The following is a 20118-nucleotide window of genomic DNA, read 5'->3' as shown; positions in this document are numbered from 1 at the left end:
ATTTGGTACGAGTTTTTCTACGTTAGCTAACCTACGATTACCCATCAAGGAGTGTTGATATTCCGACATCCAATCTTTATTAACCATTAATCTTTTGGGAGCTAGCGGATAACTGTTATGGTCTTTATGTAAGGAACTTGGATATTCCAAGTCAACTTCTAGTATGTACCCTTTATTCTCATCATTATTATGGATATCATTCAACTTGACATCTTCGACCCACTCAAAACCACCCGTGGGTAAAGGTTGACTCATAGCCAATCCGTACAAATTGTTGGCGTCGAGATATAATATATGCGTGTCGGGTTTACTCGGATCGTATCCTTCCACTAATTTATTATTAGCCTTAGAATACCTTTTCGCTGCCATCGATATACCACCTCTTAATCCTTTCTCAATAAACAAGTGCATATCGTAATCTGTGAGTAGTTTTAGTTCTACACCGGTCTTCTTCAACAATGCATCCCACGACAGTCCGGGACTGGAATAGTACCATGCCGGGTCCAAGCCGTTTTGTTTTAAACACGTCTTTCTAAATATCTCGAATATATCGGCGAGTAACAGTACATCGTTTTTTAAGAACAGATCATGATAATCACCTAAATTCTTACAACCTAATTTATCCCAGACCGTCAGAGCATGTTCATAATCAGCATCTGTTATTTTAGATTCTGTTAAGTTACTATAGAATGATTCGAGGGGTGGTAATTCAGTTTCTTCGATTCTAGACCAATCATCCATATATTCGTAAGGATATACACCTTTTCTTAGCAACAAATGATGAGTTATCTTATCGGTAGATTGATTTGTTATCGCGAAGTCATCGGGATTGTTCTCATTAGCTAAATTGTCCAGGGAAGATAACAGAAACTGTACGGAGTCTATGAATCTAAGCCCATTACTTTGCTTTATTCTAGATTTCCCATCCTTGTCCCTATAATGTATAGGTTTAGTCAACGAGAACGATATGTATTTTTCCATATTATTAGGAATGCACGTTAAACCGCCGTCGGTCTTTGAGATAGCTTGCATAATGAGATGTGAATCGTATCCCCTAAGGTTATGAAACAAAACGGGGATGGGTATTGTTTGAGAATTCAGTTTCAGTTTCAAGTTACACTCGTTATGTGCGGCTCCCCGATAATTACCCGTGACGTGGCAATGATCTCTTACGGAATCCCAATTCAGGGGTTTATTACAAACATGACAACTCGTTGACTTCTTGTGGGCCCTCCAATCATCTATCGTCATACGCATGGGTTTCTTACTCGATAATTTTTCCCTGATTATTCTCTCTTCATTTTGTAAATATTCTAGGAACTTTCCCGCTGCATCGGGACCTCTGTAAAACACGGGAGTGTTTGTTTTCCCATCATACCTTACAACTATATATCCAAACCCACAAGGAATATGTTCTTGAGTTTTGTACGTAAAACTACTATCAGTATTGCGTTCAGTTTGATAAGCGCTTCGAAGTCGGCGTAAATTACGTACGGTACTGGCATTTGATTACAATAATGTTCAAATTTTAATATATTTTTTCCCTCTTTAGGCATATCGATCATGATAGCGGTCTGTCCAACACCTCTATAGATCTTGTCTGCTGTACCCATGTAGACATCTTTCGCAGAAATATTTTTTTCTAGCATGTTTTGTTTGATCGTATAATAGCCTGTTTAAACTCTTTATCCATGTATAATGATATTTTCCATCTATTTCGATCAGAAATGAATTGATTCTGGGGATATCTTCCGGAGCAGAGCTTATCCTGTGTACAACAATTACTTTAGAATGTCCGAAAACATTTATAGCTAAATTATTTTGCTTTTCCACCTTATCAATTTGTGATATTGGTGTAGGTTCGTCTATACCATCGAAGTTGAGTCCATCGTTTTGGGGATAGCTAAAAGGTCTATTTGCAATTTTAGAATCTATGGGGAACAATGCAGATCTCATCATCATTCTTAAACAGTCATCTGATTTATTTTTTACATTATTTATGGCTTTTTTCTTCTTAAATACGGGGGTAAATCTATATAAGATCCACCTTTGAAGGGCATATAATTTGCTATATCTAAATATAAACTATCGATTTTATCCACACCCCAACCCGAACCTCTATTAGTCCAGCGTTCTAAAGTTTCCTGTATCCTCTGAATTGATGTATCTAATGATGCGTTTATAGTATCGGATTCGGTTATAACTTCTTGATTCTTTCGGAAATATGGTTCGGTATATTCGGTGCTGTCGTCTGTGTTACTTTTACTCAATAACATTTTAATCGTCAGCTGGTATTTTATACTATGTAAATCATCTAACTCCTCGTTAATTTTACTCGATATGATAGGCTTAATATCGTTAACATCCATGTTGGAATTAATATCCATCTTCCAACCTCTTAGATATTTACCAACGCCGGCGGATGTGGGTACAAATAATAATTCTTGTTGTTTATTCTCAACATCATTAGGTTGATTATTATCTAGTAAAGCGATCAATTCAGCTCTTCTCATTCGAAAATAACCTCTCAGCCCACTGTTTCTCGCTCGAGCTTTGAGTTCTCTAACAGTCTGGGGTTTGTTGTATTCCAAACCGGGTAAGGTAATCAATTCAGCTTTTCTCATTCGAGAATATCCATGTAGAAAACGTTGCTTTGCCATAGCCTTCAACTCTCTCACAAAAACCATTGTGGTTGAATGGTATATGCAAAATGAGACAAATGTCTAATTGGTTGTTTTTCATATATCTAAATATGTATTCTCCCCAACCTATTCCTCTCATTGATGTAATCTCTCTTCCTAGCATAAATAATCTGGTTCCTGACCCTATTAGCACCGTGTTCCTTACATAAACAATAACGACCTTTGACCCCTATCCCGCATACAGAACACGTATAGTTTATGTTTCCGCGCCTGATGTAATAATTGTGTATACTGCAGTAAATTTCAACACAGCGTCGGTTTCATAGAGTTTTTTTCCCCATGAGTGTAAATCTGCAATGATTCACGGTTTATACATCTATCATATCAATTGTCTAAATGCAAATCACATCTACACTATTGACATCTATTGATTAGGCAGTCAGCCAACGCTATTTATAGATTAGCTGTCACTCTGCCTCCCCTAACTAGGTCATGGTTTATGTGTAGCCACAGCTGTCACTCTGGCTTATGCGTAATTGTATAGCTGAAAATCAATACAGCAGTCAATCCCAACATGATAAATTTTACCTCGCGGTTCTTTTGAGCCTCTGACGGTATATAAAACTTACTCATTGTTGGTCTCGGTATTGTGTCGAGTTTTTTCCCATAAACGAGAAGTATTCGTGCATGGCAGATTCGACATCCTTAAACGTTTGAATTGAATGTCCTTCCTTACGCATTTCTTCATGAATAAAATCTAATCTCTTCATTCTCTGCCGCGTATATTGTGACTGGGCTGCTTGGAGTTGTTCCATTGCTTCGTTATGTCGTTTACGCTCCTCTTCAACTTCTTTAGCGTTTGATTCCATCAAAGTAGAAAATAAATAATTACTACCCGAAAAAGCTAGAGCATTAACAATAGCTCTACCGACCATCATCGCAATTGTTGCCATATGTTTAATAATATAAAATATTCAAATGTTTAATTACTTCATTATGTCTTCCGGGATAAGTCCTTGTTTGATGAGCATATCCTTCGTTGCCATAGCCAATCCAACATCCAGAACCATCATTGGTATATCATAACTATCAAAATCTAGCTTGGGAGGTGTGGCTTTAGTAATCATTTAAGCTATACCGGCATAGCCAATGGCCAAGCCGGTGACCACCGCTGAATGATACGTTGCGTTTACCAACATTTTACTGTCTGTAACTGGAGTAGTCATGCTTCTTATAGCATTATATGGGGGCTAACCTCTAATTGAACTTGTTGTTGCCTTGGGGGTGACGTTTTCTCTTCTTCGGTCTTATAAAAGAACCATACAGCCGCTATACCAGCAACTCCTACTAGTGCCCATGTTTTAATTGGATTAATATTTGAATTATTTATTAATTTCGCTTTCCTCGCGAGTCCTCCCTTTCTTCCTGCAGCTATTTTTGGGGGGTTCTTTGTCACTCTAGCTTTTAGTATTTTCTCATTCACATGTGGTGGTTCCTCATTCAATAGTTGTTCCTCGTTCACATGTTGTTGCGTTTCCGCAATCTGTTGTGCATCCTCGTTCACAATCTGTGGTGTCTGTTGAGTCTCCATTATTTATTTGAACTTAGTTCTTTATATTATTAAGTGGACACGTATGTTTAAATTGACAATACCTAGCCGTTATTAAAGCTGTGGTGAGTGGAGCTAAGAACATTCCGTATCTATGATAAAACTCACAGCTCACTGAGCTTATAGCGTGTTCGATGAATGGGTCTTTCTCTAGAAATTCGCATAAATACATGCGATGTTCTGCCGGGATAGGGAGAAACGTACTAGCTACGACTGTGTATAGTTGTAATATAGACGACCCTATCGTTTTAGTCATGGTAGCTCCCAGTCTAGACTCGTAACGCACGTACAGTTTTTTTATTTCTTCGTCGGTCATGTTCTCAATTTTTTCGATGGTATAATTTTCCCCCAAATATTGGGAACATTTTCCACCGGCTACCAAAGCCGCGAGTCTTTTTCTATGTTTATCTAAAGATTTATCTGTAACTACTTCAGCATCTGCATCAGATTCTTTGAGCATTTGTTCGATGAGTTCGTCGCATTCCATAATGTAATACCTAAGGAGATATTTAAGTCTAACATAATATAATATGGCATATCCAATACATCCCGAGATAATGAACTGTTGCGAAAAAATGATGATTTCAAACCACATTATGTCATATTAACCGCTAATGTTCAATTTATATTTTGCTATAATTTTGCTACATTTGCTATAATTTTCCTATAATTTTGTATAATTTTGCTACATTTTGCTACATTTTGCTGAGCAATTGCATAAGCAGCTGGTTGATCGTTTTTTAATACGAGTTTACAGTGCTTCGTTGCCGATAACAGTTTTCTGACTTTATCTCGTTCGAGCTTGGTATAAATAACATCATTTTCGCGTAAACATTCCTCGAATGAATCTCGATCTTTGCAATGAAACAGTGCTACCCATTTGGTCTGCTCTCTGAGATCTTTCAGGGCAGAGTTGTATTTTTGAGTAAGTACCCAAACGCTATGTTGAGTATGCCGTCCGGAGAATGCTAAATACAAAAGCATATCTCTCTTTTTTGTTAGTTCTTTACTCACGCTGCAGTCGTCTATTACGAAAAGGGTTGATTCTCCTTTGTATTTTTCGTGACATACTCGTAAACAGTCATGTAAACGATCGCCCGGATCGACTCTGTGTACCCCGTCGTCATTCATTACCCAATCTCTCGATAAGTATGTTTTATTAACGCTTATAGTCGGGCACAGAATAATAATATGATCGAAAACGTCCCGATAATGACTTTGTAAAATATCTAGAATAAAAGCTGTTTTTCCACAGCCTGTTTGCCCGCATATGATAGCGCAGTGCAGATCTTTAGGTAAAAGATTATTAATAGATTGCTTGCACGAATCTCCCATTCTGTATATTAAGTTGCGCATCCATAATCACGTACAAATATATGTTTATTTTACCAGGCGTTTCCTGGAGCTTCGTTATCTGTATAGTGACACCCTCGCTAGCATTTTCTATTCTCCTCCCACTGCCGTGAAGTTGGTGATCGTCCGGTGTTCGCATGTCGAGCAATAGCGCGTACTTCGTGGTGAGGTATTCACCCATCGATACACTTCCGAGAGACAGATCTTTCACGACCGCGTTAACTTCCGGGGAATGTTTTATAGAAGGAAGTTTTTTAATCTCATCCCACTGGTGATACGCTAGCATTCCTTGGCTATATAGTTGATTAGGAACGCCCTCGATAGTCAATTCTACTTTTGTAATTTTGGGATTGTAGAACTTCTCGGTATTTCTTTTAAACGCATCGGAGGGGTCCTCGAACAACATTAAAATACCCTTCAACGACCTCGTGGGGACGTTTAGATTGATATTCCACATCATATCTTTTCTGTCCCTCTTGATCTTTCGGTGTCGCAGCACGCGATTGTACAAAATGGCTAAACTTCCGGTATAATGGTTACGAATTGGTCCAGCTAATTTGGGATCCGTTATCATATCGTACTCGAGCGAGATATTGTCAATGGAATAGCTAGCATCTTCAGCAGCTCTGATTACTCTACCGTAGTCATTAAAAGTGAGTTCGTATTCTAACCTATCGCTTAGGGATGCTTGATAAAAGGGCATGTGGGAATCTAGTAATTCAAAGTCTAGCGGAACATAGAATCGGTTACCTAATGCGTCGGCAACGGCCTTATCTTTTTCTTTGGTATCAACACCATTTTCAGCGCCCACGCGCAGTCTCAATGTGTTCTTATTACAAATACCTTGGTACTGTAAGTTTTCCCGCTCTTTATCCGTTCTCCTGAGATCCATGTAACAATAGTATACATCGCTATCATCAATACTCAAAACCTCATTACCGCTAATTTTAATCGCGACTTTCTTAACGATAGCACGATCTATGTTCTGAACGGGCTCCCTGTTAACGTCGGTAGAAGTCAAACCAATCGTAAATGCTAGTCGGACAGTTCCCGGAACTAACACATTGTGTGCGCCGAGATTAGGAAAGCGAACCAGAAGCGTTTGATTCTGATCGATGGTACTCGGGTTATTAGTTATAGTTACAGACTGACGAATTGCTTTGACCCCTAATGGATCTCGAAGTCTACGTTGTGGGTTTAACTTGCGTCCGTATTGCGAAGACATTGTTATATTGAAAACATGTACCCTATGTTTAATATAAAAATGACTGATTTTGATGTAGATACCTTTGATGACTTTGATAACCAGAATCCAATCGAAGATACTGATGAAACCAGCTTTAGTTGCACGAATCTTAAGGATGAAATTTTAAAATCAACCGTCAATGATTATTACGATAACTTTAAAGATACCCCTATTGGTCGTGACTATTCAAAGTTTACGATAGATAGTAAAGGAATATTGCGACTGCCTGACTCTCCGCATATTGATATTATGCATTCTCGTACTCGTAAGCTCCTAGCCTTGTCTACGATAGCCGGTAAACACGGTATCAGCACTGTTCATGATAAATTAAGTTTTGTGGACTACTCACGGTTTCCGCGAAGACTACTAAGGTTTTTCAGACTGTGCGTAATAAACTTGTTTACAACACAGATAATTTGGAAGCTTCCTCGATGGTGGCCTCGGACGGACTTGAAGAAATCTTAGATACCTATTACGATAATAACATGTTACAGGTACCATCCTCGGAGTTTAGTATTAGGGAATTACGAGGTCTTGACAAGGCAATGCGAACAATGCGGGGAGAACTCATGAATAATACAGCCAAGATATCCGAAATCGACAAGCATATAGCTCAAGAGAAAACAAAACTCGAACAGGCGGGCGATGAGTTCAGTAGACGCCTCGTAGCGGAAAGATTGCGAAACTTAGAAGACGAAAGATCGGCCCGCCTCGAAGCAGCTTCCAGTAATAGAAAGGCACTTCGTTCGCAAATCAGTCGAATTCGAGAAACTATCGATCAAGTCCTCAACGATGACACTACACTGGCCGATAAAATTAAAACATTGTTCAGAGAACAGGGAATAACAATTGCCAGTATTTTAACCGCGTTGGGATTTATTATATCGACTTTGACTCTCGCGTTAACCGGTGGCACAGGTGGTGGCGGATCACCACCTACGTCGGATGGTATAAAAGAGTGGATAAAAAAGCATTTAAAAGCATTAGGTTCAGCACTGGGAAAGCTCACTGAGAAAGCCGCGGCCGCACTTCCCGGTATAATAGGGAGTGTTGTTTCCTGGCTATCGAATTTATTAGCTAAGACCACCACTTGGCTTAGTAAAACTTGTGGGCACTGATCGTAGCAATTGCAGGGCTGTTGTACGTATCCGCTAAGAACTATTTAACCAAATCAGTTCGCTAAGAACTATTTAACCAAATCATGAGTAAACCAACCGCGACTCCACCTAATAAAAGCGCTGTTTTTTCATCGATATGTTGTTGATTTTTAGCCGCAATATGCGGTGACACTTGTGGTTGTGCGTCAGTAGATGGTTGTGAAACATGTGGTGTTTGTGGCTTGACTATTCCCTTTTCGCCTGTGATTGTTTGCGTTATTAATTCGACGTTCATATCTGAATTTATACCTGGTTTTTGTTGATCGGTAGCAATAACAATTTTATTATTATAGCCTATCACTTGACCGATCTTAAGTTCCATATTACTCGGAGACATGTATAGCCCCGGTGCATAAACGTAGTCTACTTTGGATTGATTGTACTGTAATACATCTTGAAAACGCTTTATAGACGATGGTATGTCAACTGGTGAATTAATGGCGTCCTCCACATTTGCGACAAACTGTTTTTGCGCATCGAGCGCTGTCCCAGAACCGATAATGGACGTTCGTGTTTGCCCATACATAAGTTCTTATCGATTCATTAAATCTTACAAATCCTTGGTCAGTAAAATTATTTTCCGTTTTATCATTAAGAAATTCATTCCAAGCGTTTGCGGTATCGTTCAGTTGTACAAATTTTGTAACAATATAAATTAAACCACTCTTAAAACTCATAATATCCCCTCTCCAATCGTTACTCGAAAGTTCCCAGCCTTTATACCATTTATGTGTTCTTTTAAAATAATCATATATTCTTACGTAAAGTTTGCTGGTACGCAACAACTTAGGAAAATCAACTTTATCTTTATTAGGTTCTTTATATAAATAATCGCTTTCTTCTTTGACGGTTATTTCCCGTGTGTAAGGAACACCTAGACCATGGTTTGCTCCTTTAATACGCCAATCTTTACTCGTAGAAACATTAAATTCCTGACAAATACGCTCATACGCGGACCTATCATAATTATTATTTGTGGAATTCCACGCTCGATCATGCGGTAACGGAGCACTAATTTCTTTAAGTATACGTCTAATCTGATAGTACAAGTGAAATGTTATAACAGACTTATTCAGTTCAAATCCTTGAGCATAAAGAGATACGCCACATCCCGTTGTGGCACACCATATGGCAAAGTTAAACTGATTCTGCCAAAATTGCATCGGATTGGGAAACCAATCGTGCACCATTTTATCGCTAGTTGCCGTGACCCTGTAATTTTTAAAGATATCGGGGAATTTAACGAAAAATTCAGCATCAGAGGCATTTACTATAATCGATTGATTAGTAATGTAAGTTGATTTCATATTTAAGTTATGATATAGTATCATTGTATATTTAATATGTATGTTACACTCCCGGGAATAACAAATGGTCAGTCTATTCAACTGAGTCTATAACTCGGATGGACAACTCGAAGTCGCCCTATGAGATGTAACGTATTACCCGCTGTGGACCAATATAAATGCTGCGAAAAGAAATAATAAGATGTTTATACCAGGTGAAAACAGTGGTATTAAAAAATTCATTATTATACCTGATGGGTATTACAGCGTATGCTCACTCAATGATGAAATTTTTAAGCCTAATGGAATTAGTATCACACAAATTGAGTCGAATGGGATAGTGAAAATCAACACTGGAGAAACAGGTATAGTTATTGACGAGAACTTAGCAATTACACTTGGATTTGGACAGCCAGTAACATTACCACCCAACAAAACAGTGAGTGTATATGCATTACACGATTTAGTTCCCTATAAAGAGTTGTGCATCCATCTTGATCAAATCAGCACGACTGATAATATTCAACTAGAAAGTCCTTCAACTCTGCTCAGATCTATTATAGTGAAAAATGAAAAATATAACAGCGGTAGAACGGAATCTTTCTCAACATTACAATATAAAAAATTAAAGCGGGGTATTATTTCAGACCTCAAAATTTCTGTATTAGATGTAAAACACCAACCTGTACATATAGGACACTTAAGTGTAACACTCCATATTATAAATAATGGTTGATGCATCAGGCCCTGGAACGCTCAGAAAATGTAATACAATTGCGCTTTCCGATCTCGGAGACACGGAAGGATTCGATAAACCCGGTACCGATGGTAAGTTATACGCTTTACACTTACACGATAATGTATACAAGCAGAAAGAAGTTACATTCCCGGGTAATCTAGAAGATTTAAGCGATGTCGATGTTAGTAGACTCCTTAAAAACACTTCATACAATATTATTCTCAACGGTGAGAATATATGGACAATGGTCGAAGCAAACATCGAGTGGCTATTGAATATTGTCATTACCCCACCTTATGTGATTACGGGTAAGGGACATAATTTAACTAAGATAATAAATAGTGGTATCGTACTCGCGGCTTATATCCCATCAAAACGAAAAGTGTGTTAGTCACTCCCCTGCCAGAAAAACCAGGTCATATGTTATATAGTCGTCCGGCCTTACAAAATGTTAGTTTAAATTTGGTTACAGAATTCGATGATATTAAAGTTAACTTGAGTGCAATACATAATATTTCTACTCTTATTATTGAAGTCTTGTTCGGAGATTTACCGGTAGATGTCTTCAAAACATTACCAGGTCAATCGATTAAATGGCTCAAGAAACACGAGCGTCAACGTTGCAGTATTATTCATATCGGAGCATCGCCCGTTGCAACCCTCGAGGGGGTCCAAATTATTAAAAGTGGTAGTATTTCTCTTACTAAGATATTCTTGCCGTATAATATACATTTGATAAGGTTTATGTATACTCTCAAAACATTTAAGCAAGACCAATTAAAGACTATTATATATTCGTAATATACACTATGAGTTTACATCCAGCGCTCGATGAAGCAATTGAAAAGATGGAAACTGTTGATGGATTTCGATTACATCAATTAAGCGACATAAAACATCAAATAGAGAAGGATAGGGAGTTGAGACTTGGATTGTATAAAAAGTATCGCAGAGCCGTGAATGCTCTGGACGGAGTTGACACCGCGCTTCTAGCAGCTGGCATGGGACTCGGTGTAGCTGGTGTCGGTTTACTATCAACTATAATCGCCGCGCCTATTGTGCTCGGCATGGAAATAGCTGCGTTAGTCTCAGGACTGGCAGGAATAGCGATAAAATTCATTTCTCGTAGGTTACAAAAGAAAGCATTAAAACACGATAGTATTCGGATACTCGCCGAAGCAAAGTTGAACAGCATTGAGGATCATATTTTGACAGCAATGGTCGATTGTAATATATCCGAGGAGGAGTTTCGTTTAGTGTTGTCAGAACTCACCAAATACAACGCAATGAAGCAGGAGATTCGATCAAAATCTCGTAAGACTAGTGGTATTAGCGAGGATGAGAAAAAAAGGTTCATAGAACAGGGGAGGCAACAAGTGCGTCAATTATTCCGTGCCAAAACCAAAGAACTGGTTGGAGATTAAAAATAGATTGCTTACTATCGTTTGATCACATTAAACAAATGCTTACATAAATTTATATAATAATGGAGATCGAAAAAGCTATTAAATGGAGAGAATTACCACAAGGTTTTTTATTATATCAGTGATATCAAACCAACCAAATACGGTTATCAATCGTTTCTTATCAATTTACAAGAAGAGTGTAGTTATATAGTCTGGTCTCCTAGTAAAATGAACGAAGAACTTAATAAAAATGTTGAATATCGCTTTATTGATAAAAATAATAAAGAATATTTTTATTACCATTTAGGCTCATCTAAAGCAATGATTGGCCCCAGGTATTGGTGAGCTAGAGCCAATTTAACTTAATCTCATGACTATCGTTGAATCTCAATCATTTTGGCATAAAAAATGCCATCTGTAATAGCAGTATAGGTATATAAATCCAGCTCCACTGGGGTTGCGGCAGAACCATCATTACCTATACTACTAGAGAAAATACCTCCAGATAGCACAACAACAAAAGCAGTTTAAGTGCATACATGGTCTACAGTCATCTAGTTCTGAAGGAAAAAATAGATTCATCTTTCGCAAAGCAATAGTCATTTAAATAACATAGAATTCATTGGTTGATTCAAATGAAAAATTGAACAATAGTTATGATTGTTAATAATTCTAAGAATACTACCTCTATTACATCCTTTGCCATAAATCCTGTATTTTGGCTTCAGTCACACTAACTAAATTTTCAGACTTTCAAAAGACGTCCTCTTCAGTGTCCATTACACACAATTAGTTGTTCCCAAATAGCACTATAGCAACCCAAGCTATGACCTGTGTAATGGCGGGAAACCTCACTCTTTCCAACATCTGGTCCTGATGTAATAGAGGTGGTATTCTTAGAATTATTAACAATGATAACTATTGTTTGATAATTCTTGCAAATCCTCTACCTCTATTACATCTTTGCCAGAATATACCAGAGGAACCCGGCGGGATCTGCCTCCAGTAACTTCCTGTGTAATTGACAGTAGTCCTCTTTTTGAAACCATTTAATCACTAATTCTAAACCTGACCCTAGATAATTTCCTCTGAAATTTCTCTTGAGGACTTGAAAATCAGAATGTATCAAGAATCAGTCAAATCAGTGATACCTTCACAAGAATTACCATTATATTAGCTTATCTTCTTAGTAATAATGACATCATTTCTGGTCCATTTCTACAAAATGACGTCATGAAGCAAGATTCGTGGTAAGGGCACTGATTTCATGATCCGAGCAGGATCCAAGATGGGGAGTGGAATTTTGTGCCTGCCTTTAGCTCACAGCAATGGCAGACTTAAGCCAACCAGGAACTGTAGCCTTGGCGATGTCTTTGTTGGAATGAGGCTTGCAGGATATGAAAAGTCTCCTTCGATGGAGTCTATGTGGGTCTGTAGCCGAGAGGTAGAATTTCTGATGGGACAAAAAAGTCTCTCTGGTTGATCGATCCACTGATGTCCCGAAGGCAGGAATGGTATAGTGTCTATGGCCAAACGGCCCCATGGTGGTAGAATGATGTGAGTGAGTGAGTGAGTGAGTGAGTGAGTGAGTGAGTGAAAGAGTTGGGTTAAACACCGCTATTAACAGTATATCAGTTATATTGCGGCATGTTGGGCTACAAAATCTGGGAGCGATCTTAGAGTAATTGAAGTCCAGTGTTCATCATGGGTGAGACTAGAATAGTCCTGAGCATGGAGTTCTGAAAATCTTGCTGCTGTCACCATGGCTGGGAGGAAGGCGGCTTTCCTGGATTTTTGGTGTAAGGGGGGGCCTTAGCCAGGGACTCGTAAGGTTCTGTTAAAAGTGCCGATAACTCAACAGATAGATTCCACTTGGGGAAGATACAAGGTGTGCTAACAACTTCTAGTAGAAAGTATCTCATTAGTCTGTTATAATGGGATGGTTTCCAATTCATAATCAGTCAGGTTGAAGTACAGAATGAAGGGCTGATCTGTAACCTTGTATCATCCAATGTCGGAATTTGTTGTCTTGATGTAGTAGAAAAACTGCTACCATAGGGATGGATATAGCACTAGTTATAATCCCTTGTTGTGTTCTCCACTGGACTAACTTGTCCCATCTGGTGTCATAAGTAAGGGAGAATGAAGGTCTAAATGATCTTGCCACAGTTTCTGAGGCAATCTCAGAGTATCCGCATGTCTGCATCTTCTGCGTGATAACTTCCAGGCAGTTAGATGTAGGCTTGGCAGATTGTCGTAGAGCCTTAATAATCTGGGGAACCACACTCTGCTGGGCCAGATTGGTGCTATCAAGATTATCATTCAATCCATCTCCTCAACCTTGCGGATGACCTTGTCAAGGAGAGACCATGGTGGGAATGTGTATGCAAAAAAGACCCGCCAATCCATCGATAGCGCATCGACCTGGTGAGCCACTGGATCGGGAACTGGACTGACATAAACCAGATGTTGATGGTTTAGGCAGGTGGCAAAGAAATTTAGATGTGTTGTGTCCCATAAAAGGGTTATCAAATATCTCGGGATGTAAGGTCCATTCTGTTGCCACTATTCTCCCCAGGCGGGAAAGGCTGTCAGCAAGGATGTTCAGCTTTCTGGGAATATGTCTCGCTTCCATCCGGCAACTGATGGAGTCTGCCAAGGCAAACAATCGTGTAGTCTCCATCATATATAGATATCCAAGTAAGGAAATGAATTTATGGATGAACAACTTCTTTATTAAAATTAAGAGCGATGTTTCGGTGTAGGTTCTAACATCGTTATTAAGCAAGTGATATACAAAGTGTGGTTGGCAAGTATATATATACATATACTGAGCCAAATTAAAAACTTCACAATCCTAAAATTTTAACATTTTGACCAGTTATCATTGTGGGCCCTTATTGTGTATTTAAACAGTAATGGCCACATATTGTCTTCAGATAAAACCCGTTTTTGTGCAGGTGAATCGATCAAAATCATGTGCACAGCACTATAGTGGCAAAAGTGTTTTTTCACGTGCAACTGGTCAGGTGGCCAAAATACCGCACGTGTTTTCAGCCATACTTGTCAGCAGTCATTAACAAAAAAGAAAAACACAAGAAAGCAAAAGTCTTTACGGCCATTTGTCATGCCACACCTTTCAAATGTGCAACGTGAATGTGCCATCAGCATGGTGCAGACGGGAACGTCCGTAGCTGAAGTCGCAAGGACGATGGGTTGTAGTCAACAGACTGTTTATGATTTACAGACGCGTCTACAGCAAACGGGTACCACCGCTGATCGCCCTCGCTGATCGCCCGTGTAACGTCACATGCAGAGAATCGTCAGATTGTCTTACGTCACCTCCGTAACCGATTTTTGATGGCTACATCAACCAGAAATGAACTGTTTAGGGGTAGACTGAGTGCGCAAACTGTTCGAAACCGTCTGAGAACTGCTCACCTTCAAGCACAACGGCCATACTGCGGGCCGATTCTGACTCAATTACACAGACGTCAACGTCAATTGTGGGCACAGCGACACGTACTCAGAGGAATTGGAATCAAGTCGTCTTCAGTGATGAATCTCGATTTAATCTTCGATTTGCTGATGGTAGGGCGAGGGTGTGGAGGCGCCGTCATGATGTTACGCCAAGTGTTGTGTACAGGAAGTTGACAGATTTCGAGGCAGAAGTGTCATGGTGTGGGGTGCTTTCTGCGGCAATGCATGTTCCAGGCTTCTTGTCATCCGTGGCAACCTCAACGCTGCTGCTTACCGCGACCAGGTACTGGCACCAGAACGTCTGCCTATTATGGCAGCATGGACCCGGTTTGATCTTCCAACAGGACAATGCCAGACCCCACACAGCAATTTTGACAAGGAATTTCCTTTAGAATGCGGGAGTCAAGGTCATGGACTTGCCGTCAAGGTCTCCCAAACTGAATCCCATCGAACACGTCTGGGATGCTCTTGGCAGAAGTCTGCACACTCTCCATAACCAACCACAGAATTTGCAAGATCTTGGCACCATTTTGCAGCAACAATGGCGGAGTCTTCCCAATCATGTGTTCACAAGCTTCACAAGCACCACAAGGTCCATGCGGAGGCATTGTGTGGCAGTTGTCAACGCACATGGTGGCCATACACGCTACTGAACTTGTGTGCCATCAGATTCTCGTGCTTGGGACTTATGATTTAAACTGTTGATGTTATTACCAAATACCGCAGGTGGATTACTTTTAAAAATGTGAAGTTTTATAATTTGACTCAGTATATATAAGTAGGAGGCAATGTTTATACAGTAGAGTAGATATTGTTTTACTGGAGTAGAGAAGCCTGTTATGTACACACAAGGGTAGTGATGACAATCATCGGTGAAGTCAGTGACATACACAAAGGATGAAGCCAGTAATATTCACAAAGACCCTGTCAAAGCCTGTCTCCTTGTCTGCCCCCTAGTCTGCTCCAGAGACACTGTTCACTACAATACGGCCCAGCACCTAGCCCACCTCCTCGCACCGCTTGGTGAGACTGCCAAGTCCTTTGTGGCAGATTTGTCAGAATTCTGTAAGAAGATTCTCGACATCCCCCAACCAGGAACTTAATCAGCTACGATGTTGTCGACCTATTCACGAATGTACCCGGAACGAGGCCATGGAAATCATAACACTCATACTCATACACTCCTGTATCAGCTCAACATATTTTACCTGGAGAGATAACTTCTATCAACAAACCCACGGCCACCCATTTTGATCCCCACTATCACCCTTGATCACCGAGATATTTATGACCTACCTTGAAGAAAAAGCCCTGGAAACATGCCCAATAACTCCCCTCTGCTGGTTCCGCAAAGTTGCATGATGACACCTTTGTCATCCTACATCCAAACAATGACCTCAGAACTCAACTGGACCACTTGAATTCCCAAAACCCAGGAATGCAGTTCACCATAGAGGAAGAAACCAATTGACAGCTCCCCTTCCTTGATGTACTCGTACAGAAAGATAATAACGACAAACTCCAGACCACTGTTTATCGGAAACCTACCCACACAGATCAATACATACACTATGCCTCCAACCATCCACCTCAAGTCAAGAAAGGAATTGTTTCAACCCTAGTAAGACGAGCTCACAATGTCTGTTCCCTGAAGCAACATCTAACTGCTGAACTTATCCTGAGCAACTTGTACAATAGACACCTGGAATCATTCAGTTGTCTCTTGTCTGACCTCATCTATGACATGTCTCAATTTGCCATTGAACATCTTGGGAGCAGATATCAGTTGTGACATTGTGTGGTTGGAAACAGCTCTTGTGCTGGTAGTTGTTGACGCTGTACCAAGATTAGCTGAGAAGACATCAAGACTTGGGTGGAGAGTAAGTCTTCCTGCATTCTGACTATGGTGTCTAGCAGGCTGTGGATGAGTCCAACCTGATCCGTCCTTATAGTCATAGGAGTCTCTCCGGGTATGCAGTCATATGATGTCTGCAATGATGTGCCCGATTCCGGCGACAAACCAGTCAATATATGCGCCAATGTCCATGAAATGTCTGGGCGTCAGAGACAGGTCTTTAATCCAGGAAGCAGGTAATGTGACTTTAGTATTAGGGTTGCGTACTAGCTTCATAAAAGTTCTCGTCCAAAACTTGATGCTCCGGAGAGGAGAATCATGGGTTTGATACAGGTAAGGGTAGCCGTTCATCTTGTCTGAGCTTGAGTAGACTTTCAGAAGCCTTGCCTGCATAACTCGGCCACGGCAATGTCTGGTGGATATGTTGAGATGATGTAGGAGCATGACATCCTCCGTATTCCGGCATTCTCTCTGCATAATCCCGTTGGGGTGAATCGTCAGACTGATTAAACTCCTCATTTAGGTCCGACTCCGACACAGAATGATCGTGGGTAACTCCTGGGAGGGGTGGATGTTTGTCATAATCCATACATCCATGTGTTCCCCGTGCGGTTCATCATCTACTGGTGTCCAGGACTCCGCAATGAGTAAAAGTCAGAGCGGCTTGTGACAAGTGCCCATGTATAACGGAACCCATATGGGAATGATGGTCCTCCATCAAACTGCTAGGCTGTCCCATGATGTAATCTCCCATGCGGTCCGAGTGGTTGGCTTAGGTTACATCTGTTGATGGTGACTATGCGGTTGAAGTGACACTCCCGTACCGGTCTGCGGGAGACTGTATGGGGTCCTAGATGAGGAAGATGGCCTTGCGGTACCCTGACAGGACTCAAGCCTTGCTTGGGAGCTTCTACCCGGCTAGTTCGTATGGTCATTTGGGGTAGGCTGTGGTCTGAACAGACTCTTCTTAGCCAATACTATCTGCTTCTTTCTAAGCATCTCCATCTCGTGAGATATAGCTGAGAAGCGGGACTCAAACAGCGTCTCCTTCTTCTTCTGCTGGTTGAAGAGCTGTTTCAACATGTTCATAGAGAATGCAGAAGTAGTTTCATTAGCAGAGTGGTAGGTAGAGCTGCTGTGATCTGAACAGATTGCTGTTCCCCATGTGTTCTCATGGTCGGAGGACTCTTCTTAGTCAATACTGTCTGCTTCTCTTCTTCTAGTTTTAGTCAAGGCTTCTGCTAGTTTGTTAATGGCTTCTTAGACAGAGTAGGGCACAGATCACATCTTGCCTCTTCAGTGCATTTGGCCTCTCTGCACTTCCACATCCAGCAATTGCTGTGATGATCTCCCATGGAGTCTCCCCCTCCTCCCATGGCCACACTTCTTACAAGCAGGAGGAGGGGGAGACTCCATGACGATCTCACAAACACATCACACCAGCAATACGTGAGTACGATCATCACTGCAATTAGCAGCTCTTAATATGACATAATATATCTGTTTTAAGAAAACTACAGAACAGTCTTAGATTAAATGTCACTACAACCAAGTGCTTGATCGTTACAACTATAACAATAGGTGTTGACTCAAGCACACAGAGGAAAGAAGTGAGGTTTCCTGCCATTACGCACGTCATAGCTTGGGTTGCTATAGTGCTATTCGGGAACAACTAATTGTATGTAATTGACATTGAGAAGAGGATGTCTGTTGAAAATATGAAAATTTAGCTAGTGTGACTGAAGCCAAAATACGGGATTTATGGCAAAGATGTAATTGAGGTAGAGATTATAAAAATATGGTTGTAATGAGATTCCGATATATATATCAAACATCAGTCTGGACAGAGTTAATATGAGCAGCTTAAATCTAAAAACTTTAATTAGAAACAATATTTGACAAACCTTCAGCATGTTGAACTCATAATGCTGATAACCTTTAAAGCTCTCTGCAACTGCTGACATGGTACGTGATGTTTTCTCCCAGAAATGTAGAAGAGTTGACTGATAGTTGGCTAGGACATGAGAGAACATGTTACACCGACTGGCTGCAAGGAGGTCCACTTTCTGCATCACATCCAGTTTCAGTTTGTCAAACCTAGCTTTTGTTTTGCGTACCTGTCCCTGGACCTGCGTAATAAAACATGAAACAATTGTTATCATTTTTAATAATTCAGATAATACTACTCCTATCACCCAAACATTCTTTCCAATATCTACAACTAGATGAAGAATATTCGGGAGGTGGGTGGGATTACTCCTGATGTTATGGAGGAAGTATCCTTTAAATCATTAACAAGCATAGTCTGGATTGTTAATACTGGTAGTTGAGGAATTGGTGAGTTCTGACTTTCTGACTACTGGATCTAAAATGCAAAATTTACCAGGGATTCTTTGAATTCCATCCACTTTGGGGTCAATAACACAGAAAATTGAATTTTAAACATTTAATGTATCAGCCTAGTTTATATTCAGCTTAAAGATGATTAATTGCAGTTCTGGACGGACTTTCTTTTATCTGAACACATACAGAATTAACTAATTTTGTTAACAATATGATATTTCTGGGTGGATATATTTTTAACAGTCCAATCAATGACAGCCCTAAAAGTTTAGAACTTTCTTGATGGGTAAACATAGTTTCACACTTGATAAATCGTACAGTTAATGAGCAAATATGTTGCCTTGGAAATGCATAAATAAAACAATTAACACTTCCTGGTTATTAAAATCACCACTTGCTTGATGTGAAAGCAAAGGTTTCAGGAGAGAAAAAAGAACACTCCAGAGAAAATATGTGGGGGGATGGATGGATGGATGGACGAATAAATTGGATTTATTCTTGAGACAACAGAAAAGGTTTCACATACACAGAATAACATTGATCAAAGGCAGGAATTTTGTATATTTGGACAGATAGACTTACAGATTTGAGAATGTGAAAATGTTACCAAAGTTGAGCTGTATTACGTAATGTTCAGAAGGAAACCAAGTTGTTTCTATTCATGTTTACAGGTACTATCTCTTTACCTTAACTTCTTTAACAACAATTTAAGAAGATAATCCAACAAGTATTTGTCACAAAGTGACGAAAAGTCCCCCGCCGCCTTATGCGATATGTTGTTTTTTTCCAAATATTTTATTCCTTTTGAATAATATTATTTTCTGTGTTAGATACCTCCATAGAACTATTTGTCGTACCATTAGAAATAATTACCAAAATTCCTGCAAATCAAATCGGCTCATGGCTGCTCATATAGAGACATGTCTGTCATATTTGCATAACAACATGACACATAAAAAAAAAAAAGGCAGAATTCTATTATTGTTTTTCATAGGACACAAT

At 39.8% G+C, this 20118-nt stretch overlaps 1 protein-coding gene across 2 annotated transcripts in view; it reads right to left on the bottom strand.

The window, feature by feature from the left end:
- The window catches only part of LOC139463729 (islet cell autoantigen 1-like), a 341431-nt gene that overhangs the window by 194981 nt on the left and 126332 nt on the right, over positions 1–20118 (bottom strand). For both annotated transcript variants that reach the window (XM_071244977.1, XM_071244979.1), the window contains exon 7: positions 18678–18902. In XM_071244977.1, coding sequence (XP_071101078.1) covers positions 18678–18902 — 225 coding nt within the window. The remainder of the gene's footprint in view (positions 1–18677; positions 18903–20118) is intronic.

This window comes from Haliotis cracherodii, unplaced genomic scaffold, assembly GCF_022045235.1.
Source record: "Haliotis cracherodii isolate W230 unplaced genomic scaffold, xgHalCrac1.p SCAF_16, whole genome shotgun sequence".
Lineage (NCBI taxonomy): Eukaryota > Metazoa > Mollusca > Gastropoda > Lepetellida > Haliotidae > Haliotis > Haliotis cracherodii.
Note: the sequence above shows the minus strand (reverse complement) of the source record. Positions and strands in the feature narration are given on the sequence as shown.